At 36.4% G+C, this 26,358-nt stretch overlaps 1 protein-coding gene across 14 annotated transcripts in view; it reads left to right on the top strand.

The window, feature by feature from the left end:
• Nucleotides 1-6,278: 6,278 nt before the first annotated feature.
• LOC127833630 (coiled-coil domain-containing protein 39-like) overlaps nucleotides 6,279-26,358 on the top strand; it is a 127,946-nt gene continuing 107,866 nt past the window's right edge. For 4 of the 14 annotated variants that reach the window (XM_052358996.1, XM_052358997.1, XM_052358998.1 and 1 more), the window contains exons 1-15: nucleotides 6,282-6,497; nucleotides 10,105-10,224; nucleotides 12,708-12,854; nucleotides 14,024-14,182; nucleotides 15,102-15,194; nucleotides 16,894-17,022; nucleotides 18,375-18,566; nucleotides 19,197-19,300; nucleotides 20,947-21,184; nucleotides 21,832-21,921; nucleotides 22,285-22,449; nucleotides 23,594-23,848; nucleotides 24,399-24,538; nucleotides 25,469-25,544; nucleotides 26,184-26,343. In XM_052358996.1, coding sequence (XP_052214956.1) covers nucleotides 6,387-6,497; nucleotides 10,105-10,224; nucleotides 12,708-12,854; nucleotides 14,024-14,182; nucleotides 15,102-15,194; nucleotides 16,894-17,022; nucleotides 18,375-18,566; nucleotides 19,197-19,300; nucleotides 20,947-21,184; nucleotides 21,832-21,921; nucleotides 22,285-22,449; nucleotides 23,594-23,848; nucleotides 24,399-24,538; nucleotides 25,469-25,544; nucleotides 26,184-26,343 — 2,179 coding nt within the window. In that variant the 5' untranslated portion in view covers nucleotides 6,282-6,386. Of the gene's footprint in view, nucleotides 6,498-10,104; nucleotides 10,225-12,707; nucleotides 12,855-14,023; nucleotides 14,183-15,101; nucleotides 15,195-16,893; nucleotides 17,023-18,374; nucleotides 18,567-19,196; nucleotides 19,301-20,946; nucleotides 21,185-21,831; nucleotides 21,922-22,284; nucleotides 22,450-23,593; nucleotides 23,849-24,398; nucleotides 24,539-25,468; nucleotides 25,545-26,183; nucleotides 26,344-26,358 lie in introns of all 14 variants that reach the window. The other 10 variants (XM_052358999.1, XM_052359006.1, XM_052359010.1 and 7 more) reach the window with 9 other exon arrangements.

Here is a 26,358-nt window from a genome sequence, read left to right as displayed (position 1 = left end):
GGCTATTACATATTCAAGCAACTGCGCAATTCTCCAGCCTATTTGGAAACAAGGAAAAAAGATGTCTTTGCCATGATTAGACAATTAGGGTTGCCAACATGGTTTATGTCACTATCTTCTGCTGATACAAGGTGGCCTGATCTTCTAAAAATGCTCTCAAAGTTGAATGTAGGCAAGGAATTGAATAATACACAGATTGAAAATCTTACTTGGGAAAAAAATAAAGCTAATACAAAAAGGTTCTGTAACATGTTCAAGATATTTTGACCACAGGGTTCAGGAGTTTATCAACATTCTGATGACAAGTGAGCATTAGCCACTTGGTAAATTAACAGATTATTTTTACAGAGTTGAATTCCAACAGCGTGGTTCTCCGCACATTCACATGCTTGTATGGATAGAAAATGCTCCAAAGTTTGGAATAAACAGCAATGAAGAAATATCTCTTTATGTGAATCAATTTTTGCAGTGCTCTTCTAAAAATGATGCTCTTGGCTCTTTAAATGAACTTCAACTTCATAAACACTCAAGAACCTGTCGCAAGAGAGAAAACAAATTGTGTCGCTTTGGTTATCCACTGCCTCCACTTTCTGAGACCATGGTTTTAGATCCTCTCGAAGAAGACAAATACAAATACTATAAATTGTAACAAAATCTTCAAAAGAAAATAAATGATCACAAAGATGGGTATGATATAACATATGAGGAGTTTCTCAAAACTGTTGTGCAGATGCCTGAAGCAGAATACATCAAGTGCATGCGAAGTTCTTTGGCAGCTTCCAAAGTCTTCTTAAAGCGATCTCCTAAAGACATACGAGTCAATTTATATAATTAATCTGTTTTGAAAGCTTGGAAGGTAAACATAGACATTCAGTTTGTTCTTGACCCTCATGCATGTGCAATGTACGTAGTTTCATACATAAGTAAATCACAGAGAGGTATGAGTAATTTAATGCATGCTGCAGCAAAAGAAGCAAGAAATGGAAATATTGATATCAAGAGACAAGTGCGACATATTGGCAATGTCTTTTCAAATAGTGTTGAAGTAAGTGCCCAGGAAGCTGTGTATTTAGTTCTTGGAATGTCACTCACAAAGTGAACCAGAGATGTGGTATTCATAAACACTTCCCCTCAAAAGCAACGTATTCAATTGTTAAAGCAAAAATCACTGCTTGATAAAATGCCAAATGATTCAAAAGATGTTATGTCAGACAACCTCTTAAAAAGATATTCTAGGCGTCCATCAGTTTTAAACAATGGTTGCTTAGCTGATTATGTTTCTCAGATCAACATTCATTATCCAGAAAATTTGCCAAAATTAAATGATGAAGAAAATGAGGCCAATTTTGCTGCAGATGATGACAAGGACTCTCATGAGTATGATGTCACATTTGGAACTGGTGATACTATTCTTACATTAAAAAATGGTGTAAAAATATGTAGAAGGAAAAATAAGAAAGCCATTCGTTATGTCCGTTTCAATAAAAAAACTGATGAAGAAAATAACTTCAGAGAAAAGCTACTGCTATTTTATCCATGGAAAGATGAAGACAAAGATTTGCTCGGGAAGTTTGATACTTTCAAATCTCACTATCTGTCTATGCAGAGAATCATTGATGCCAAATGTAAAGAGTATGAACATTTTGCAGATGAATTAGAGCTTGCTAGAGATGTAGTTGAAGCAGACTGTGATGGTTTTGATGACATAGCACCAAGTACCGAACAAATGGAAGGCGACACTGCTGAAAAAGAAGCTATTGATTCTGAATCATTTATTTACTTCAATCATGATAGAGTATTTTAACACACAGAATATGATATTGGTAATGAACTAGGTTGTTATGTTTCTGCTCAAAAGACTGTAACAAATGAAAACATTTTATCTGAAACCGACTACAGAAAACTCATATGCAACCTTAATACAAAACAAAAGCAATTCCACAATCATGTCATTCATTGGATCAAAACTAGAGATGAGCCCATTTACACATTCCTTACCGGTGGTGCTGGCGTCGGAAAAAGTGTTGTTATAAAAGCGTTGTACCAAACATTATATCGATTTATAAACATGAAAGATGGGGAAAATGCTGATGACGTAAGAGTGCTTCTTTGTGCTTTTACTGGCAAAGCTGCCTTCAATATAAATGTCTCAACTATTTCATCAGCATTTATGCAAAAGTATAAGCAATCTGATCAAACCTTAACTTGTGACAATTTGAATTCATTTCGATCAAAATATAGGAGTTTATCAGTAGTAATCATTGATGAAGTTTCGATGGTTAGCAATTCCATGCTCTGCTTCATTAATCAAAGACTTCAAGAACTGAAAGGAACAAGAATACCGTTTGGTGGTGTAAGTGTCATTGCAGTTGGTGATCTCTATCAGTTAAAACCTGTTAGTGGAAATTGGATATTTAATGATTTAACTTGTGATGCTACAGCATTAGCTTCCAACCTTTGGAAAAAACATTTTAACATTTTGAACTAACTGAAATAATGAGACAAAAAGACGACCTTGAATTCTCCGAGTTACTCAACAGGCTCAGAGTAAATCAGGCTACAGATGTTGATATGGCAAGGCTCAAACTATGTGAAATAAGCGTTTCTTCTCCTTTGTATGACATCAATGCCCCCCATCTCTTTGCAGAGAACTTTTTCATGCACTCTTTCAATGATTCCCTTATCAGTAAAATGGCCACAGAAAAGGTTATAATATCAAGTTTTACTAGCGTGGTTTCTCCAAAGCTTACCAGAGACAGGCAAGAAAATGCAATTAGGACTTTAACTGACTGGAGTTGCTTTCCAATTTAGATCATTTACTGGATCTGAAAAAAAGTTTTCACTGGCACTAACTTGGAGTTGAACACTGATTACTGATCCATATATCTATATACTTGGAGTTGAAACCATAATACCCACACTATTGACACTGGAGTTGTTATATTAAATTGACTGGAGTTGCGTTCGAAATTTACTGGATCTGACAAGGAGTTTACACTTGCACTAACTTGGAGTTGAACACTGATTACTGATCCATATATCTATATACTTTGAGTTGATCTATATACTTGGAGTTGAACTTGATCTATATACTTGGAGTTGATCTATATACTTAGAGTTGATCTATATACTTTGAGTTGATCTATATACTTGGAGTTGATATATATACCTATCCTTGCCATATTTCAAGACTGCAGCTGCGTGTACATAATTACCTGTTGTTGGTGTGTTTTTATCAGTGGAAACTAGGAGATAAAATGTTTGTATCAAAGAAATTTTATACGTGCTAATTTTGTTAGTTAAGAGCCAGTAATCAATGTCATAATATTAATTGGCACAAACTTGAATTTGAACACTGATTACTAATCCATATATCTATATACTTATAGTTGAAACCATAATGGCATAACTACACTGATAAGACTGAAGTTGTTATATTAAACTGACTAGAGTTGCTTTCAAATTTTGATCATTTACTGGATCTGACAAGGAGTTTTCACTGGCACTAACTTGGAGTTGAACACTCATTACTGATCCAAATATCTATACACTTGAAACCATATTGGCATACTCACAATGTTTTGATCATTTACTGGATATGACACGCAGTTTACATTGGCAACTTGGAGTTGAACACTGATTACTAATCCGCATATCTATTTACTTGGAGTTGAAACCATAATGACATACTTACACTGTTGAGACTGGAGTTGTTTCATTTAACTGACTGGAGATGCTGTCGAAATTTTGATCATTTACTGGAGCTGACAAGGAGTTTACACCAAGGAGTTTACACCATTGAATTTTGATCATTTACTGGATCTGACAAGGAGTTTACACCAAGGAGTTTACACCAAGGAGTTTACACTTGGAGTTGCTTTCATAATTTTGATCATTTAGTGGATCTTACAAGGAGTTGACACTGGGTTAAAAAAACGTTCTTTTCAGCAAAGAAGTGCTTCCACGAGAGAGATGATGAGGCAGAAAAGAATATCAGAGAAGGGTGTTGGTGACAGAGTTTTTGAGAACTCTTGTATACCTACTGTTTGAGGGTCTGAAAAGCCCTACAGTTTCATCTGACGAAAGGTCGCTATATTCAGATGTGCGAATGATTCACCCTATTGTGACATCTGAGCCAAGTTTATCAGGTGTAGTAGAAAATTACTGGTCAGACCATAAATTAATATATTTTTCTGAAAATATTAAATAATCATTTATAAAAATATAAATACTTTTTTATTCTATCATGTGCCATATTTCACAACTATAGTTGCACATACATGGGTACCTGCTGTGGGCGTTTTTTTATCAGTGGAAACTAGGAGATAAAATGTTGGTATCAAAGAAATTTTATTTATGCTGAAATTAATAGTTAAGAGCCGGTGTTCCATATCTTAATATTTATTGGCACCAACTTGGAGTTGAACACTGATTACTGAACCAAATGTCTATATACTTGGAGTTGAAACCATAATGGCATACCCACACTGTTGAGACTGGAGTTGTTATATTAAACTGACTTGGAGTTGCATTCGAAATGTTTATCTGTTACTGAATCTAATGAGTTTACACTGGCACTAACTTGGAGTTTAACACTGATTACTGATCCATATATCTGTATACTTGGAGTTGAAACCATAATGACATTCCCACACTGTTGAGACAGTAGTTGTTATATTTAACTGACTGGAGTTGCTTTCAAACTTTTAATCACTCACCGAAACTGACTTGGAGTTGAACACTGGAGTTTAACACTGGAGATTCATATACCTATATACTTGGAGAACTGCAAGCATTATGGTTACCATGGCTACCATCAACTAATGCACAGAAAGAATCGGCTTTCAATTTGATTTGATCTCCCCAGTCATTCCATCACGCGAAACCCTTAATTTTCCTAAGCAAGGTAATCATGCTATTATACAGCATTGCATTTTACCTATATATTTTTCAAAAGGTCAGATAGCTTAAATGGTAGAGCAACCCAGGCCGATATCATTAGATGACTCATGGGTGGTTTCGGGTTCGAATCCCGATCTGACCTTCTTAGGTAAACTTGTGGTTGCAAGGCTGGCAACTGATAGTGTGACAATCTGTTTAGGGCAGGATTTTGGGCTGACAGTTCAGTTCATCAGGTCACATGAAACACTATATATGGTCCGTTTGTTGTTTAATTGCTGATTTACATAATAATTAAAAGTTTATTTCCTTATTTTTGATACCAGTCTTTACAAAGTCCATGATCTTCTGCTAGGAAGCACCTTTAATAATTTAATTCAAAAATTATCTTTATTAAAGTTTTTTGTTAGTTTCTTTTAATAAACATTGATTGAGCTCGCTTTGTGGTATTGCCTTATTTCATATTATGGCTATAGTAAAACCTTGTTAACACTTTAGAGGCCACATGTATTTTCCAATCTTTATGAAACTTGGTCAGAAGATTTGTCCCAATCATATCTTGGATGACTTTGAAAATAGTTTCAGTTGCTTAAAAAACATGGCCACCAGGGGGAATTTGGCTGCAAAGAACAGGTCAGTTCCTATCCTCTCAGGTTATCGACTTTTGGCCATTCAGGCCCTCTTGTTTAAAATAACTTCTCAAAACAATTTTTCTAAAGAATTTAACTAGTGCATAAAAGACATTTTTTTACGCGGCTAATGGCAATGTGAAAAAAAAACAACATCATAACTTTTTTAAATTAACTAAGCCTGTGTTCTTGTCCGAAATTCGGTATATGCAACACTCATATGCACAGTTATGCTGTACGCAACGTGAAAATTTGTCACCTATTTCAGACGTATTCAGTGATGTACAAATGTATTCTGAAATCCTCCGATATCGGCATAAACTACAAGAAAATATTCTTTTATGCCCTTAAGATTTTTGCAAATATATTTCAATTACATGTACTGAGCGGTGTTTTTATTCTGTTCAGCCCGCGCGTAAGCCCCGTTGATTCTGCACCCTGACTACCACTTCCAATACTACTTCAACTACTACTTCTACTACAGCTACAGCTGCTGCTTCTGCTTCTTCTTCTACTACTGTTGCTGCTTCTGCTGCTGCCCAAGCAGCTACTTCGTCTACTGGTACTGCTATCACTGCTAATTAAGCAATATTCCATCAGACATGTCGTTTCATATACTCAAATGAATGTGATCAATGTAATCACCATGCAAGGGATTGCTGTTGCAGACGAACGATGGCACGGTTGAACTGGTTAATAGTGCATGTTAGCCCTTTCTAAAAATAAAACTGACTCCGGTCAGGTGCTTTCTGTCCGAGTTCTCTCCCTTACATACGGGCATTGTTGTATCCAGAGCAATACGAAAACAAATGTCGGTCTTGTAAACATTTGAAATTAAATTTCAGCAACACTACAATCATGAGTCGAGGCAGTAATCGCGATAATAACAGCATTTTGAGCGAGCTAGAATGGGACGAGGGACTGAGTATGCCAGTCGCCAACGCCGAAAACAAGGCGTTGGAAGACGAGGTAAACTATGTGAAAAATTATGCAAAACAGACGTTTTCGAAGTGGGTGGGGTACTGCCAGTGTATGTTCACAGTTTTGAATATGCCCCCCCCCCCTTCGAAGAAGAGGGGGTTTATTGTTTTGCACATGTCGGTCCGTCCGTCGGTCCGTCAACCAGATGGTTTCCGAATTAGTCCAAATTTTTGACGCTCTTAAATTTTAAGCTACTTTTTATATGGGTAATATTTGGAGCGCAAAAAGGGGGAAAGACCAAATTAATGGTGGGAATTTTTCGTTCTTTGTCTACATTGTTGCGCAAGGCTTTTGTGCGCAACATTCAAGCCCCGATATAAGACACTTAATATCAACAGATTGCAATAATATTTACATTCCTGTGTAGATAATTCATTTCTCGAAAATGTTCCGTAGAAATGATGGAATGACACTTTGAATTTTGCACGCCTGATCAATTTAAATCCAACCACTTTTCAATTTTTCAATATCTCTCGATTCGCTCGCTGTGTAGATATAAATCGATAACACAACCTCGATGTGAAGCATCTGGTTTAAAGTGGGCGAATAAACAGCGTAAAATACAGTTTGCGTTTGTCTGTTGTGGTGCAGAGCGTTACATAGTAAACCGATGTTATACTTTTCTGGATTAATTTAGCATTGCTTTTTTTCTAAATTGACAATTAAAAAGTTCTAAAATAAATTACTTCTTTTATTTTTATACTGTACACAAATAATTTTGATACAGATCGTACAGTATACCGTCCTCCTATGTAACGTAGGATGTAAGTAAATAAAACAACACAGACAGAGGTGCAAAAAAGACATGCATAAAAACTTGCTGAAACTTAGAACCGTGAATAGAAACTGCACCATATCTGTTTTGAACATATGCTTATTAAATCGACAAAGATTACATACTAGATCTAGTTAGGTAAAAGTCGGTGTTAAAAGCTCATGTTAAATAAAATTACGCGTACACGTTACACCGTAATGCCTTTTTCTGATTTCGTTCATATTCAAATCAGTTTCATAAGATGGCTACAGGTCAGTGATTGGTTTGTGATTTAAGCAGAAGTTTACCTGAAGAATTTATGCCTTTCCAACTTCAATTCGACAATATTTGAGGTAAAAATGGACTTCTGAACTAAAACTGAATGAGTTGGTAATTATTAAAATTTAAACTTTCTGGTTTCCAACACATTTTTGACTTTTCCCCGATAAGACGTTCCAAAGAATTTAGCCCATATAATAAGTATCTTTAATTTTTTTGCGCGTCTTATAAATAAGACTAGTTTCGGGATGATAACTCAAGAACGCTTAGGCCTAGGATCATGAAACTTCATAGGTAATAGAGCTGCAATGATTCACCAACAGCTTGATTTCGATTTCAGACAGTCCGATATCCATTGTTTGGTTCGATTCATCTTTCAACCTAGTTTTATCATATATTCACTCTTCTGCCACAAAATAAACATTTCTGTTCAAATGTGTTGCATACCAAGATATCTTGGGCATTTGTGTTTGTTAGATATAGTTTGGTTGGTTCAACAGTGTTTTAAAAACTGTTGAAAGTGGGTTAAATTAACATTTGTTAGAAATAGCAAGAAACTGCCTATTTTCTGACAAACTATGTCAACATTTCAATAAAACACATAAAAAAGAATAGCAAATTAGGAACTAAATATTAATATCGATAAACTTCTGACTAGAAGATTGTGTTGTCTACACAATAATACAATAAATAAATAATAATAAGGCTGGCGACTTGAGTAGTTGCACTGGTGCTAGCTCCTGCTAAATCAGCGTTATGTTTGCATTACATTAGTGATCAAGCAGGACTTAGGGAAGCACAGTTTACACGTAGCTTTATCGGGAGGGCTACCATCCATTAACCCAAAATACTGCAACACTTTTGATTTTAGCTTCTTAGACACATCTGATAATTTCAATTTGTCGGCCACAACTTGTTCAGCCATTTTGACGCTTTTTCCGAAAGAAGACGGTAACGCGCTTATTGATTGGATGACTAAAGAAATTAGTAACCAATCGTGCGCGTTGTAATTACAGGTAAAGATAAAACCTATACCTTCCTGTATCAAATAGTCGGAGTACAGCGCGCTTTACGTATCTAAGTCTATATGTTAAAGAATCAAATCGAATTTGGTAGGTTTGGTATTGTAATCGAATCGACGCATTTAAAATCGATTTTGGATGCATCGGATCGAATCATTGCAGCTCAAATAGGTACATTGATCATGACTGGCAGATGACCCTTATTGATTTTCAGGTCACTAGGTCGAAGGTCAAGGTCACAGTGACTGGAAATAGTAAAATGGTTTCCGGATGATAACTCAAGAATAATAAGGCCTAGGATCATGAAACTTAATAGGTACATTGATCATGACTGGCAGATTGCCCCTATTGATTTTCAGGTCACTAGGTCAAAGGTCAAGGTCACAGTGACAAAAAACGTTTTCACCCAATGGCTGCCACTACAACTGACAGCCCATATGGGGGGCATGCATGTTTTACAAACAGCCCTTGTTCGGAATTGTTTCCGCCCGCACATAAAACGTTGACACGTTCAATTTGAACGTAATGTCATCTAAAGATTATTTTGAAAGTTGTAGGAAAAGGATCATTCAGTGGGCGGCTTCCAATTATTGCACGGCTCCACTATTTGACTATTCAATGAGTCTTGGGCCTGGGTAGAACCAGTACTTAGTGTCTTTGGGGGAGATCGAAAGAATGCTGCCATAGTGGGGATTGAACCCGTGACCTACCGATCCCTAGGCGGACACCATATCCACTACGCCATCGCTTGAACCCAATACTTCAGTTCAGGAACACTCAAACTTTGCACTGCCATCTGAGCCCGCACTAACCGAGCAGTTAGTTCTTACTCATGAATACTACATTTCTGTTCACCCAATTTTTAAAACTGGTTTTTATCTAGCCATGATGGCCTCAGAAAGTGCCATTTTTTGGAGTCAATCTTACTAAGAAAGATATTTAAAAAACTTGTTAATGTGATATCTTAAAGAAAGATTTGTAACAGCTTTTTTACAATTTATATAGCTTAAAATTTATAAAGTTTCAGTTTGATTATACATTTAAAAAGCATTAAACAAGGCAAACAGCTTCATCTGAAAGTTTTATGTTGTTTTTACACCAAATAACTGAGTTTATAATAAGTACGTCGGTCTTTTGATGGGACATATGGGAACACCTTGGGCAGGCAGATGGATGGATATGCGGCAACTTTTGATCGCTCAAAGTGGTACAGTTTATTGAAAATGTACTAAAGTTTTTGATAACGCATGAAATGTAGCCTAGGCAAAGTTGATTACATAACCAAAAAATGACAAATTTGCTGTTTCAGCTCAGTTTTTAAAACCAGATTTTAGTTCAGTGGATGTCTTTTTGAAGTATTGTAGTGAGTTTGGAATTGTATGAGTTTCGTTTTTTAAGTTTCAAGTGTTTTTTTACTTATATAACACAAAATTATAGACTCAGAAAGGATAGACAGCATTAAAAAAAAAACAAGTCAAGTTTGTTGCCTCACAAGTTGCATTGCTGATAAGCTAAAAATGTTTTCTGCCTTTGTTTATAGGTGCAAAAGAAGCAAAGAAATGTTGTGAAAGTCAAGGGAGATTTGGAGGAATATGAGGACAGAATACATGCTATGTCGGAACATTTGAAGAATGTGAGACAGGAACTGCAACACACTCAGGTATGTAATATATATGCTCTGTGTGGTGGGAAAATAGGTCTCATGCCACATGCGACCCATTGTCCCACAGTTATGAATCTTTAAAATTAGTAAGATGCAAGAAAACACACTCAGACCCAAACCTATGGGATATGTGTTCTTACAGAAATTCTGATTATTTTTTTTAATGCAAACATCTCAGCATGTTAATTGTATTTCTGACTACCAATGAAGTCACTTATTCACAATCTGAAAGCATTCTGCTAAAACACCCCATTACACCAAAATGCTGACATTTTCTGCACTTGTTTGAATATTTTCGCCCTCACCAGGTTGATGGTCACAAAGCTGTACGCTATATGCATCAGGTGTCTCTTACTGTTTATTACAGAAATTAAAAAAATAAAACAACTTTATTATGTTTCGTGTAATTAAATTTTGACAACACACCCTGTGGCTGACAGTTTCCAAACATGCATGGTGGGGTAACCTGTTTCTGTGACACTAGTTTTTGCGTATTGAACCTGTGTATGCCTCTGCATGATTCAGGTTTTTATGGCAGCACCTCTGTCTGTGACACATCTAGTACTCAGGCGTTTTAGCCATGTATTCCAGTGTTATTTTTTGGCCATAATTCGTCCCTATTCCCATTCTCAAAAAGTAGTGTTTTTCCCAGGCCATTTTAGCGTGGCGAAAAGCCACGCCGCCCTCCCGGATCACCACGCTGCCCTTTTCAAAGGAAAATTTCGCTACGCGTCCTTATGGATAGCATCTTTATTGCCTTACGATCTAACTTTGTCAGCAAAATCAGCGTCCTTGATTGTCTGTGACGATCCAACTGTGCTTGATTTACTCGAGAGACGTCAACTCTAATCGACTATATTTGAGCAGATTTAATCTATTACAGTGCTCGATTTATAGGTAAACTGCTCCAAAGCTGTGAATTAGTCATGCGTGAATAACCCCGTGTCAGTATCAATTGATAATGCCAGAGGCTATGTTATACCAAGCGCACTTTTCGGTCGACAATGTGTACATTCCACGATAAAGTCGTTACTTCGGAGACTTTTGATGAAAAACTCGATGTTCATGTGGCAATTGTGCATTGCATGCATTATTCAGTTATATCAAAACATATATTTATACGCATAATTACATTTAAAAACACAAACAAATTTATTCTTTATCGCTTTCGTCATTAAGATAATTAGATCTAATTATTGAACTAATTACTGAGACGTATACTAATTTAAAAAAATAATCGCGTATACGATGGAGATTATACATTAAGAAGGAATTAATGAATCGCTGTGATAATCAACGATGCATAAAAATGTTTTAGATAGCAACAACATTATTTATTCATTTGTAATCTACATGGTGGATGTATGTCACGGAAACGAGTGTTTGCATATTGTTAGCCATCAATTTACTCGCAATGTTATTTTAATCATCAGGCAAGATTATTGTTAGAAAATGGGATAAGACAAACATGGTTTCATTTATATGTTAGTGGATCTGTGTAAAATCAGATTCATATGCATATATTGCTTTATTATGTTTGTCGTGCTGTACAGTTTATTGAAACAGCATGAACCTTAAATGTACATTGCAAGGTAAATATATTAATATAAATCATAGTAAGTTTAATACATCAATTACCATTAAATGTGCTTGTTTATATGTTATTTTTTCCACAACTGCTTCAGATGCGATAACATGTTGCCCCGTAATTCAGGTATTCATGTAACATTTTTGCCCTTTTTTGCCTAAACTGCGCGCTAAAATGCCTTTTTTGAAAGTAATGCGCCATGCCCCTTTGCCCTCCTGGGAAAAACACTACAAAAAATATATATATTTTCCCAAAATGTCTGCTTAAATTCCCAATTGAAGATTTCCAAATAAAAGTATTTTTTCACTCTCAACTTTTATCTCCCTTATCAGCTGTATTAGTTGAACCTTAATAAATATAATAGTGAAAACACTTTTATTCTTCATTTTAAAGTATTTGTAAGTACAAAAAACAAAACCAATTTCCCAATTTAGTCAAAACCACATAAATTTTTCCCAATCTAAAGGGCCCTGGCCTCATTCCAAAAATGGTATAAAAAAAACTGGTGCTGTATCTGTGACACATTTATAGTACATGTATATTCATATTTCACCAGCAAATGCATATCATACTAGTCTCTCCACTTAGGGTCTTGTGATGCATGTCATAATCGTCTCTCCACTTAGGGTCTTGTGATGCATGTCATAATTGTCTCTCCACTAAAGGTCTTGTGATGCATGTCATAATCGTCTCTCCACTTAGGGTCTTGTGATGCACGTCATAATCATCTCTCCACTAAAGGTCTTGTGATGCATGTCATAATCGTCTCTCCACTTAGGGTCTTGTGATGCATGTCATAATCGTCTCTCCACTTAGGGTCTTGTGATGCACGTCATAATCGTCTCTCTACTAAAGGTCTTGTGATGCATGTCATAATCGTCTCTCCACTTAGGGTCTTGTGGGCGCCCGTAAGAAGGAGGTGGAGACGGAGAGTCACCTGCTCACGATAGCCGAGAGGGAGGAGGGCAGACTCAAACAGGAGATCAAGAAACTTGAGAAGGACATTGAGGAGCTCAAGGAGAGGAAAAATGTGTTTGAGGTATGTCATGTTTATTATTTAAGGGGCGTTCTGGGAAAACTGGGCTTAATGCATGTGTGTGAAGAGTGGTTTCAAATTAGCCTGTACAGTCTCCACAGGCCAATCTGGGATGACACTTTCCACCTAAACTGGATTTTTGTTTAGAAGAGACTTCATTTTAATAAAAATTTACATAAAAGTGGAAAGTGTTGTCCCTAATCTGGGATAGCATTTGAGGCACAAGCTTTAAGTCCAGTTTTTCCAATATGTGGGTCAAATGTGTTTGAGGTATGCCTTCTTTATTATTATGCAGACTTCTAAGTAACCTTATTTTCTGAAGTGCTGAACTGGTTGAATAATAAAGTTTTGCAATTATTTTATGTGATGAAGTGTTAGAATATAAAGGGTAGTTTTAATTTCATATGAATATTTTAAAATTTTATAAGGGTTTTACAAATTGTATTATTGATGCTTGGTGGGCAATACAAAATTCTGTCACTCTAAAAAGACTTGTGTTAAGACTGTTTGACTTCATTGTAAAAATCAGAACGCCAAATAGCATAAAAACTATCCTAAATCAAGAATAGATTTCTTTGGAGAAATAAAGCAGCTAGGAGAATTAGGTTTATAGCTTTTCACAAAATATCTTGTTATTGACATACTGTCAAATAATTATTGTTTGTGGGAAATTTATTTTCGTTGATTTTTTGGGTTGGCAAGTACACAAATTTAAAACAAATACATTGGTAAATGACTGATGCCCAAATTTCTCTTTTTTTTCCAAAAAGAGATACCTTTACATTTATGTGTCCACGAAAAAAGTAATTTTTTATAACCTCAAAAATTCAGGCAAACAAATGATAATGATTTTATAATTTTTTTTTATATGTGCTGCTTAGAAATATACATGATTTCTATTATTTTTGAAAAACTAAAAATCTCCAGATGATTTTACAGTATTTTCGACGTTCAGGTTTTTTCAGAACAACAGCTTCAAATGATTTTACAGAATTTTCGACATTCTCTTGTTTTGAGAACAACATCTTCAAATGATTTTACAGTATTTTCAACGTTCTATTTGTTTCAGAACAACATCCTCAAATGATTTTACAGTATTTTCGACATTCTGTTTTTTCAGAACAACATATCCAAATAATATTACAGAATTTTTGACGTTCTCTTGTTTTCAGAACAACATCTTCAAGCAGACCCAGAAGCTGGAGGAGATGAAGTCCCAGATGAACTGGGACCAGCAGGCCCTAGAGGCATGGCTGGAGGAGTCTGCAAGGAAGGACGAGGACTCCATGGCCATACAGAAGTACTCACGACATGATGAGAGCAAGATCAAGGTAGAGTGTGAAGCTTAGAAACATATGAGCCTGGCGATGGGAAAAAGGGGCGTAATGCATGTGTGTAAAGTTCCCACGGGCTAATCATGACACTTTCTACTGCTATTGTATTTTTTGTTTAAAGGAAGTCTCATCTAAGTGGAAATCCAGTTTATGCGGAAAGCTTCTTCCCTTATTAGAGCGTCCAGACTGCATAGGCTTATCTGGAAGGACACTTTACAAAATGCATTAAGCCCCATTTTTCCAAATTGAGGCTCAAATTGCTAATCCCTTCAAAATTCCTTAGTTTTTTACTGGCAGAAGGCCTGGTAACTTCATGACTATAACTGGCCCGAATTCACTTTGATTGGCCAGTCTACTACAATTCGGTTATGACTGGACTCACCATTGTTTAGATCAATTTAAATTTGAGAAGAACAGTTTACGGCTGTTGGGGGATGGGCTAGACCATATGATTGCGCAAGCAGTTTTTATACAGACTTTGAAGTTCCTCTTTTTATCAAAATTCACATTTCTGCCCCTGTCTGCCATGAGGGCCAGTATTGTGGAATTTATTCATGAACCTTGGGTAGTTTTACTGACTCTGTCGCGAGCGGGCTGATTGTTGCTGTCTGTGTATTTCCAATGAAAACAGTATCTGTTTCCCCATCAATCAAGTTACAATATTTTGCTGATGGTGGGACTAAAGACTTTTACATGTTTGGAAATTATTTGTTTGTGTTCATTTATTGTAATAGTGATCTTTAACTTTTTACTGATTTGTTTGTGTGCACAATTGATTTTTGTATTACAATTGATCAAATATCAGTTGAATATCATTAATCAAACTAATATACTCATAGATAAATATAAGTAAAAATGATGAAATGAAAATTGAAGTTTATACAAACACTTTTTTGAATGTTTCCTTTCTTAACAGGAACTGTCACTGCGTATGGAACGTCTTACTGATGACTCAGCAAAGAAACGACGCCAGCTCGACCATGAAACCACTGAAACTTTAACTGCTCAGGTAAGTACATCTGTGAAAATTGCTTATATTTAGATGATACTTAATGCTTATTTTGGCCTACAATTTTGAAATAATAAAATGTAACTGAAATGTCAAAAGTTTGTCTGCTAAAATAAGGAAAGCATAATATATTGCAATGGAATACAAAAATATATTGGTTGATGGTATCACCAATTAAAATGCATTGCTTGGATAAAATTGCAATAGAGTCTTGCTTTTGAAAAATGGGTTGCAATGCATGTGCTTGAAACATTGCGCAAGATTAGCCTATACATTCCTCACTAGCTGATCAGGAACATTTTTAGACTTAACTGGATTTAACTAGACTTATTTTAAATGAACAATTCCATGAAAGCATAGAATAAAAGGGCTGTTTATTGTGAAAAGGGGAGTTTAATGCATGTGAGTAAAGTTTCGTCCCAGAGTAGCAAATCAGAAACAACATTTTCCGCCTAAACTAGTTTTTTTGCTAAGAAGAGACTTTCTTGAAACGAAAAATATCATAAAAGCGGAAAGTGTCATCCCTGATTAGCCTGTGTGGACTGCACAGGCTAATCTAGAACGACACTTTACGCATATGCATAAAACCCTCTTTTCACAGAGCACAGCCCAAATAGATTAATTTACATTTGAATATCTCAATCTAGATTGAGCTGGACAAGTAATTTACATTTGAATATCCCAATCTAGATTGAGCTGGACAAGTAATTTACATTTGAATATCCCAATCTATATTGAGCTGGCCAAGTAATTGACATTTGAATATCCCAATCTAGATTGAGCTGGACAAGTAATTTACATGTGAATATCCCAATCTAGATTGAGCTTGACAAGTAATTTACATTTGAACATCCCAATCTAGATTGAGCTGGACAAGTAATTTACATGTGAATATCCCAATCTAGATTGAGCTGGACAAGTAATTTACATTTGAATATCCAAATCTAGATTGAGCTGGACAAGTAATTTACATTTGAATATCCCAATCTAGATTGAGCTGGACAAGTAATTTACATTTGAATATCCCAATCTAGATTGAGCTGGACAAGTAATTTACATTTGAATATCCCAATCTAGATTGAGCTGAACAAGACAGTCATTTATCTCTGAATATCCCAATCTAGATTGAGCTGGACAAGACAGTAATTAACATTTGAATATCCCAATCTAGATTGAGCTGGACAAGTAATTTACATTTGAATATCCCAATCTAGATTGAGCTTGACAAGTAATTTACATTTGAATATCCCAATCTAGATTGAGCTTGACAAGTAATTTACATGTGAATATCCCAATCTAGATTGAGCTGGACAAGTAATTTACATTTGAATATCCCAATCTAGATTGAGCTGGACAAGTTATTTACATTTGAATATCCCAATCTAGATTGAGCTGGACAAGTAATTTACATTTGAATATCCCAATCTAGATTGAGCTGGACAAGTAATTTACATTTGAATATCCCAATCTAGATTGAGCTGAACAAGACAGTCATTTATCTCTGAATATCCCAATCTAGATTGAGCTAGACAAGACAGTAATTAACATTTGAATATCCCAATCTAGATTGAGCTGGACAAGTAATTTACATTTGAATATCCCAATCTAGATTGAGCTGAACAAGACAGTAATTTATCTCTGAATATCCCAATCTAGATTGAGCTGGACAAGTAATTTACATTTGAATATCCCAATCTAGATTGAGCTGGACAAGACAGCGGAGGATTTCCGCAAAGCTCACCAGGAGAGACAGGAGCTGATCAGGCAGTGGGAGAACACGATAGAGCAGATGCAGCGCAGGGATAAAGAGATGGACCTCCTGGCTGCTGTGAGTATGCAGGGCAATAGTAATAGGGATGTTACATTAGTGAGATATTTGGTACACAATCTTATAGGCTTAAATGCTTAGACCAACGTGGTTGGTATACAGGCTTATAGCGCAATGGTTGTTACACAAGCTTATTGTGCAGTTTTCGGTATACAGGCTTATAGCGCAGTGGTTGGTACACAGGCTTATAGCGCAGTGGTTGGTATGCAGGCTTATAGCTCAGTGGTTGGTATGCAGGCTTATAGCTCAGTGGTTGGTATGCAGGCTTATAGCTCAGTGGTTGTTACACAGGCTTATAGCGCAGTGGTTGGTATACAGGCATATAGCTCAGTGGTTGGTATACAGGCTTATAGGACAGTAGTTGGTATACAGGCTTATAGGACAGTAGTTGGTATACAGGCTTATAGGACAGTAGTTGGTATACAGGCTTATAGCGCAGTGGTTGGTATACAGGCTTATAGGGCAGTGGTTGGAACACATGCTTATGACAAGAAAGCTGAGTTTTAAGCCCAGGTGTGAAACTTGTGCGTTAGATTGGTGGTCACCAAACTGGAAAAACTGGTCCCTGTACTTTACTCACCTCCACCTCTTCAAAATGAAATCCTTGTACACACTCTGCAGTGTTTTTTGAGGTCAAATTTCCAATAACAAAATATATACATTTTTCCAAAATAACTGCCTAAATTCCCAATTGAAGGTTTAAAAAAAAAAAGGAATTGCAACGTTTACAAAGTTCCTTTCCATATTCATCTCTATAAGTTTAACATCATTAAATGTAATATTTAAAAAACTTTTATTCTCAACTGTAAAAATATTTGTCAGTAAGAGAAACACACAACAACACAAATTTCCCAACTTAAGCCAAAACGACGTGAATTTTTCCAAATGCTCTTCATCCTCAGCCTCAGACGCAGGACGATGCACACATACAGACAGACAAATGTTGTACTTGTATGATGTAATTATTTTCACATATCATAGTCATAGTTTCAGTCCCATGGGCTGTCCGGTTAGCACAGTGGTAGGTACATGGGCTTGTCACATAGGGGACCCGGCTTACAAAGCCTTTACTGGCAGCATGTGAGTTTGATTGTTGAGCGCCATACCCGACATGTGGGGTTTCCTCAGGGTAATTTTGGAATGGAAAATGGAAATCTTTTAGAAAAAAGGTTAAATATACGGATATTGCAACTATAATTCCAAAATTGTCCCCAATTGTGTGAGTCTAGCAAGTTTATTAATTAGGAGTGGTGGGACACACTCCACGTCTTAAAAAACCCAACAAAACCTCCAGCGCAAAAAGACATAATAAATGTTGAAATACACATAAACAATGGTAAATTGTCTTTCAGCAACTGGCGCGTGTGAAGGCAGAAGTACGGAAGCGAGAGGAGACGATCAAGGAGAAGCAGCAGTTCCTTGACAACGAGATAGAAAACAACGCGGAGCAGGAGAAGCGAATCTCCATCGCTGAGCGCACCGCGGCCCGGATACGCTCCGACTACCAGGAGGCGGAGACTCAGCGGGTGCAGTTCCACGATGAGGTGTGTAGCCGTCATTATTCTTGTTCTATGAGCCTGGTTCTGGGAAAATTGGGCTTCATGCATGTGTGTTATATGTCATTCCAGATAAGCCTGTGCAGTCTGCGCGGGCTTATCAGGGACAATACTGTCTGCTTTAACTGGAATTTATCTGAGAAAAGACTTGTTTAAATGAAAAATACCATAAAAGTGGAATGTATTATCCCTGATTTGCCTGTGCAAACCGCACAGGCTAATCTGGGACGACACTTAACACACATGCTCATATATGAAGTATTGAGACCAGAGTCATAATGACTGCAGTTTCAGAATAAAGGATAGAAATTTGTGGTTGAGAGGTCGCCTGGGGGGAAGTAGATTTAGATCTGGAAAAGTCAATTTAAAAATGTGGTAGTCCATCCAGGCAATTTGCGTTTTTTTGAAAAGCTTGATTCAGTTTTCCCTCAGTAAATCAGTTTATTATCTAAAGGCACGAAGATTCAGGCACAGTGCATTGAGTCATGACAAATTTTGTATAATATTGCCTGATTTTGTTTTGTTAAAACTGACTATAAGGTGATATGAATGTGAACTTGGCTCTGGTTCCATTCCTGCATTGTGAATAATTCTTTCCCTGCTGTATTACTGCCACAGTTGGATGCCCTCAAGCGTACAGTGGACCGCACTGTGACAGATTTGGAGAGTACGAGGTCACAGGTCACCCAACTGAAGAAAGAGGTCCAGGACAAGGAAAATAGGTACGTTTGCTCATGGTCGAAAAAGGCTTATTATTTTGAATATGAAAGAGCTGATCAATTTTTCAGTCATGGTATAAACTGATTGCGCAATAATGAAATGGCAAGCTATTTGAAGTTTCCTCCATTTGGCATTACAAAATTGTGTTGGCGTTTAACATGGTTGTGCATTGATACGTTGTCCGGCCACATAACTTGTGTGGGGATTGGTTATGAAATCCCTTTTCCCATTTTCCCCCTGCCTGTTAGTCAAGTAGGGCAGTTGTTGTAAGTTACTGGCATGAGTATGTACTCTTAGTAACTACAAACCCCGGGAAGGAGCGAGTTTGTTAAATGATGGCTGCAATATGAGTGAAAACTGTTGAAAACAGCTAAAATCCAACTAAACAAACAAACAATATAGTTATTCTTATATTGTTAAAAAGGTTTTTATTTTCAGTTTTTTAGCGAGGCTGTTTTCGGAGAAAACCAGAGCTATTGTCATAGCCAGCTCGTCCGCCGTCCGCCATAGGTGTCGTGCTAAAACCTTAACATTGGCTCTAAAATCAAAGTGCTTCCACTTACAATTTTGAAACTTCATATGTAGATGCACCTTGATGAGTTCTTCATGCCACACCCATTTTGGGTCACTAGGTCAAAGGTCAAGGTCACTGTGACCTCTAATTTAAAATTTTAACAAAAACCTTAACATTGCCTCTAAAATCAAAGTGCTTCCACCTACAACTTTGAAACTTCATATGTAGATGCACCTTGATGAGTTCTACAGGCCACACCCATTTTGGGTCACTAGGTCAAAGGTCAAGGTCACTGTGACCTCTAAAAAAAATTAAAAAATAATTTCTGACCAGCTTTCGCAGCCAAGCGTGGTACCCGTTATGCGGTGCTCTTGTTTTTCTTGGGTCAAAATTGGGCCCAAATTTGGCCTCATTCTCAAAAAGTATATACTTTTCCCAAATGACTTCCTTAAATTCTCAATGGAAGGTTTAAAAAATAATTTTTTTTATGCCCCATGCCCCCGGATCGAAAGATTGGGGGTATATTGTTTTTGGCCTGTCTGTCATTGTATGTGTGTGTGTATCCCAAAACTTTAACCAAAACTTTAACCTTCGTCATAACTTTTGCAATATTGAACATAGCAACTTGATATTTGGCATGCATGTGTATCTTATGAAGCTGCACATTTTTAGAGGTGAAAGGTCAAGGTCAAGTTCATCCTTCAAGGTCAAAGGTCAAATATATGTGTCCCAAAACTTTAACCAAAACTTTAACCTTCTTCATAACTTTTGCAATATTAAACATAGCAACTTGATATTTGGCATGCATATGTATCTCACGGAGCTTCACATTTTGAGTGGTGAAAGGTCAAGGTCATCCTTCAAGGTCAAAGGTCATATTTATGGCTTCAAAGCGGTGCATTAGGGGGCATTGTGTTTCTGACACACACATCTCTTGTTGTGGATATCAATTGCAACATTTAATTCATTTCACTACTCAGCTCTATTAGTTGAACCTTTAATAGCAAATTAAAACAATTTTATTCTGAATTTTGAAGTATTTGTTTGAAAAAACAACAACACCAATTTCCTTATTTTAGTAAAAAGTAATTAAAAAAAGGTGAAAAAAACCTACTTTTTTTTTTAAAACTCCAGGTTAAGACAGGCAAAGGACCTGCGTGAGACATTGATTGAGAAACTGAAGATCGCGACAGAGTCCAACCTGAGCGCGGAGGAACGGGCTGCGCGCATGGACGAGATGCTGGAGGACGAGGACAAACGTCAAAGAGAGATTGATCAGGATCTCAAGTACCTGCGAGATCTGCAGTTCAAGAAGATGCAGGAGCTCCATGAGGCGAAGATGAAGGAGAGGAACAACGAGGCGGAGATTCAGGTTGAGAGACAGGCCTTTTTAGCCATGTTAACGGGTCCTTTAAACTGACTCATTCTCAATGCAAAATTGTAACAAAATTCTGAATCTCAAAAAAAAAATCGCATTTGAAAAACAAACAAAATACATTGTAATACTAGTTTTTTTCTTTCAAATAAATGTCTAATGGTTATTATATATATATAATTATAATTTATATGACTATTATAATTTTAAATAATTATAAAGAGTTATATTGAATACATTTTTTGCAAACAGTTAACCTTGGAAGTGACAAAATTTTGATCTTATTTTGTATTTGATATAAACTTATTTTCTGCTTAAATAAAGGATAAAATAATTTATAAATATTACTCATAAAAAACTATTTGTTTAAAAAAATATATTTTAAATAGCTGAAAAATATGAAATTATATGTTTTTAAAGGTTTGTCCAACATAGTTTTGTATCCTTTTATTCAGAAATATATTATATTCATGATAAATCTCAATTTGCAGGGTATATGATATGATAGTTATTTTTAATTTTCCATTTGCAGGGCTTTAATACTCCTTTTTAAAGGTTCCCCCAAGATTTTACCAACATTTTTTTGTATGCTTTTATAAATATATATATGATACATGTAGCTATAAGAAATCTTCTGTTTGCAGGGCAGCCAGGCAGCCGTGAGAAATTTGAACAGCAAGATTGGCAAACTGGACACTGACTCTCTCAAACAACAGGAGATCATCTATAATCAGGTATGACGCTCTCACCTTTGATTGAATTGAGCCTCGTTTTTGGGAAAATTGGGCTAAATCAACTCGTTAAGTGTTGTTCCAGATTAGCCTGTGCAGTCTTCGCAGGCTTATCATGGACAACACTTTTTGTATAGAATGGATCTTTGTTTGAAACTTTAAGAGACTTTTTTCAACACTTCAGATCCACACATAAGGCTGCCATGGGCATGGAAGGACCTCATAAACTTCCAAACACACACACACACACACACACACATGCTACTAGTAATGTTAACATTACACTTGAATGTCTGAATTTTCATTTAAGTAACATACGCTAACTTATCAGCTATTTAACACAGAACGTTGTGTTCTCCTTTTCAGGATTTCGCAATCCAGCAGCTGGAGCGTCGTATCAACCGCATGCAGGGCGAGCGTAGCAACGAGGAGAAAGTGCACCTGGAGGAGAAGATAAAGGACCTCACCAATGAGCTTGAGGCTAAGAACAACACTCACACGCTACTTACACTGCAGCTCAAGAGGCTACAGGTACGGTGTTTCATTTGTGAGCCTATCCCGAGTCCTATACTCATACTATTGGCAGGGGACTCCTTGCAATCTTCAAATATTTCTTTTTCGCTGTTTGGGATTCATTGATTTATTAATGTAGGAGGATTGGACACATTGCTTGGAGAATGTAAATGAAACACTGCAGGTATGGTGGAGGTGTTTTTGAATACTTTAAGTGACATACCCAGTTAACAAATACTGAAACAAATCAAATTTTGCAGGTATCATTGTTTTTGGATGTATTACCCACAAGCTTAAAACAAATGCATGGAAATCAATAGAAAAAATACTGAATTGGTAATAACTGTGAATCCATTATTAATTGTTGGCCACCAACTTTAATGGTTTTGTGTGGGTCCTCTGAATCACCAAATTAAATTTCCAAGGAACAATCAAGTTGAATGTGTTATCAGACATAACAAAAAAAAAGAATGAATTAAAGTTCAAATGAAAAAAGCCAGATTTTTATTAATCCATGACATTTTGTGTCAACAAAATTTAATGAATCTACAGTATTAATTATAAAGTTGCCTTACAAACAACAGCTGATGCGGTATGAGAAAATATAAAAGTAGATAAACTGTCTAGAAAGTGGGCATCTTCTACAACTAAGAAGCAAAGTGAAAACAGCTTTATGCAACCAGCAAACAACTTGAACAGCATGCAAGAAACTCACAGTCTGTTCAGGTTATGCTGTTTATTGGTCATCAGTATCTAAGAATTGGAAATAAAGCCTTTAAAATTGTAATCTAATAAGAAAGGTCTTTGATTTAATTTGATAAATTAAATTTTTATAAGAGACCACAAACAGGTGTAAATGCCTATTTGAGTGGTAAATGGTTCAGCATTTTTAATTAACAGAATATGAATATACAATTTTCAGAGAGCAAACAGATAGGTGGAGATTTGATTGCCTGATTCTTAACAAATAGTCTTGGCGTAGTGGTTAGGGTGCAATCGGCAGCTCACGGGGGCGATCCCCACTGTGGGAGCATAATTTGGATCACTTCCAAAAACACTAGGTACTGGTTCTGCCCAGGAAACGTACTCGAGGGTTTGGATGCAATTAAGATAAAATAAATTGGTTGAAACTATCAGAAATATAACAACTTGTTTCATCTAGGATGACATCCGTCGCGTCAGCCGAGAGCTTGAAAAGAGCGGCAGTGAGAAAACTGACCTGACGAGCAAGATTGAGGAGCTGAACCTCTACAACGACAGCTCAGAGCGCGAGCTCAAGAAGATCATCTACGGCAAACAAGACCTCATGGTGGATCAAAACATCCTGAAGCTGGAGCTTAAACGTCTGCGTGACATGCTCAACGAGCGCGCCGACGAGGTGTTTGACCTGGAGAAGCGCAGGCTGCAGTTGGAAACCGTGAGTTGATTTTGTGTGTTTTCGGTGAGGTGAAGAAAAATATACGAGTCTCACTCTGGGAATATTGGGTTTAATACATGTGCATTAAGTGTACTGCATATATACAGACTTCACAGGTGATTCTGAGACTACGCTTATGCACATGCATTAAGCCTGTTATAATAGAGCAAGGCTGATATGAATGCGCTGAGTGCTTTTCTCCCATTCTAAGTAAATAAAACAAATTTGGTGTGAGTTTTAGCTCAGCTTAACAAATAAAAGGCATTTCTTTAGCTTGATATTGTTAAAAAATAAAACTTCTTATGATGATGATGATGATGATGATGATGATGATGATGATGATGATGATGATGATGATGATGATGATGATGATGGAGATGATGATGATGATGATGATGATGATGATGATGATGATGATGATGAAGATGATGATGATGATGCTCATTATCATGAAACAGTGCTGCTCATTTTCAAAGCTTTGGATGACAAATTTCAGGTCTAAATAATGAAATAATCTTTAATTTCCTGTATATTTTTTTCCTCCACACAGGCTATGAAAGAGCGCCACCAGGAGATCAACATTCACAAGGAGATGCTGAACGCTCAGGTGCGCGCAGTGAATGAGGAGAGACAGCAAATCTCTGCTGAACTGCACGAGAGAATCTCCAAGATTGATAAGCTTAGAAAACGGTAGGCATTAATCAGCCTCCATCTGGGAAAAAAGGTCTTAAGGCATGTGCGTCAAGTGTCATCAGGGATGACATTTGCTGTATTGACTAGATTTTTGCTAAGAAGAGACTTAAATGAAAGAAACAATTGAAGTGCAAGTGCTTTTCCCTGATTAACCTGTGCAGTCTGCACTGGCTAATCAAAGACAACACTCTCCACCTAAACTGGATTTTTGTTTAGGAGAGACTTCCTTTGAATGAAAAATTCCATAAACACTGAAAGTGTTGTCCCTGGTTAGCCTTTGTTGACTGTGCAGGCTAATTTAGAACGATACTCTATGTAAATGCATTAAACCCTTTTTTCCTAGAGTGTGACTTTTATCTTACATTTGAAATTTCCTTTCCGCCATTATCAGATGAAAAAATTTAAAGTCTGTATATTCAGCAGTATGTGGAAGTTTGCTTCACAAACAAACTTATTTACAGAAAGAAATGCTGAGTGATTCATAAAAGTAGCTCGTTGAATAGTGGTGGATTTTCATGGACTTTGAATACATCACAAGTTTCATTAATATTTACAAGCCCAGCACTGATAAATGTTGAATTGAGCTTTCTTAGATTCTTGGTTTCATATAGCTTTCATGTATGTTTCATAAAGGTTTCATGTATGTTTCATAAAGGTTTCATATAGGTTTCATGTAGGTTTCATATAGTTTTTCTATCAGTTTTATATAGGTTTCATATAGTTTTTATAACAGTGTTATATAAGTTTCATGTAGGTTTTGTATAGGTTTCATATAGTTTTTATATCAGTTTCATATAGGTTTTCATATGAGCAGCCTTTTATTTTTTTACATCCTTAGGAATGATGTAAGAATTAGGGCCCACTCAGTCAAAAGCGTTATCTCAATGAATTTAAAAATATGTGAAAGTTTATGACTGCCTATTGCAGCTATGAGATTCTAATGGTCTCCATGGCGCCGCCAGAGGGTGAGGAGGAACGCTCTCAAGCCTACTATGTCATCAAGGTATGTATACTATGTCATCAAGGTACGTGTACTATGTCTTCAAGGTAGGAAGTTTTCTAATTTTGCCATATGGGTGTTTATTAAACCTTTTCCACTCAGAAGCAAAGTGTAAATCGCTATATGCAACAGCATGAAAGCCTGCAAGAAACTCACAGTCTGTTCAGGTTATATGATGTTTGCTGCTTGTCAGTATCTAAGGCTTGGAAATGAAGCTTTAAAACTTGAATCTATTAAGAAAGGTGTTTAATTTTATTGTATTTTGAAAGGGACTACAAACAGACAAAAATTGTATCTTAGTTATCTAGGATTAAAGGGATCTGTTGTAAAAAGATTTTTCTAAGAGTATTTTTTCAAAAAGAAAAAGGATTCATTTATATTGAAAGAAGCCAAACAAATACTCTTGACTAAGAAAAACGACTATTGGATAGCAATTTATGAAAATTCATCAAATGCCAGTAGCAAATATATGCATTGCATAATTTCAACTCTCACTATTTAACTGGACTTTTGCTATAGAAAGACACCCTCTAAACGAATGTACCATAAAAGCAGTTCTACACAGTCTAATCAGGGATAATAATTTACGCACATAAACCCATTTTTTCCTAGAATGCTGCTTAAATCTTTATCCATACGCAGGCTGCCCAAGAGAAGGAGGAGCTGCAACGTGAGGGGGATGACCTTGACGCACGCATCCGTAAGGCCGAGAAGGAGATCCGCGCACTCGAGAACACGCTGAAACTCATGAACAACCGCAATGAGACCTACCGCAAGAGCTTCAATAAAGTCAGCGATGCAAGTATGTGGATTGGTC

Source organism: Dreissena polymorpha, chromosome 6, assembly GCF_020536995.1.
Source record: "Dreissena polymorpha isolate Duluth1 chromosome 6, UMN_Dpol_1.0, whole genome shotgun sequence".
Taxonomy (NCBI): Eukaryota; Metazoa; Mollusca; class Bivalvia; order Myida; family Dreissenidae; genus Dreissena; species Dreissena polymorpha.
This window is presented reverse-complemented; position numbering and strand designations above follow the sequence as displayed.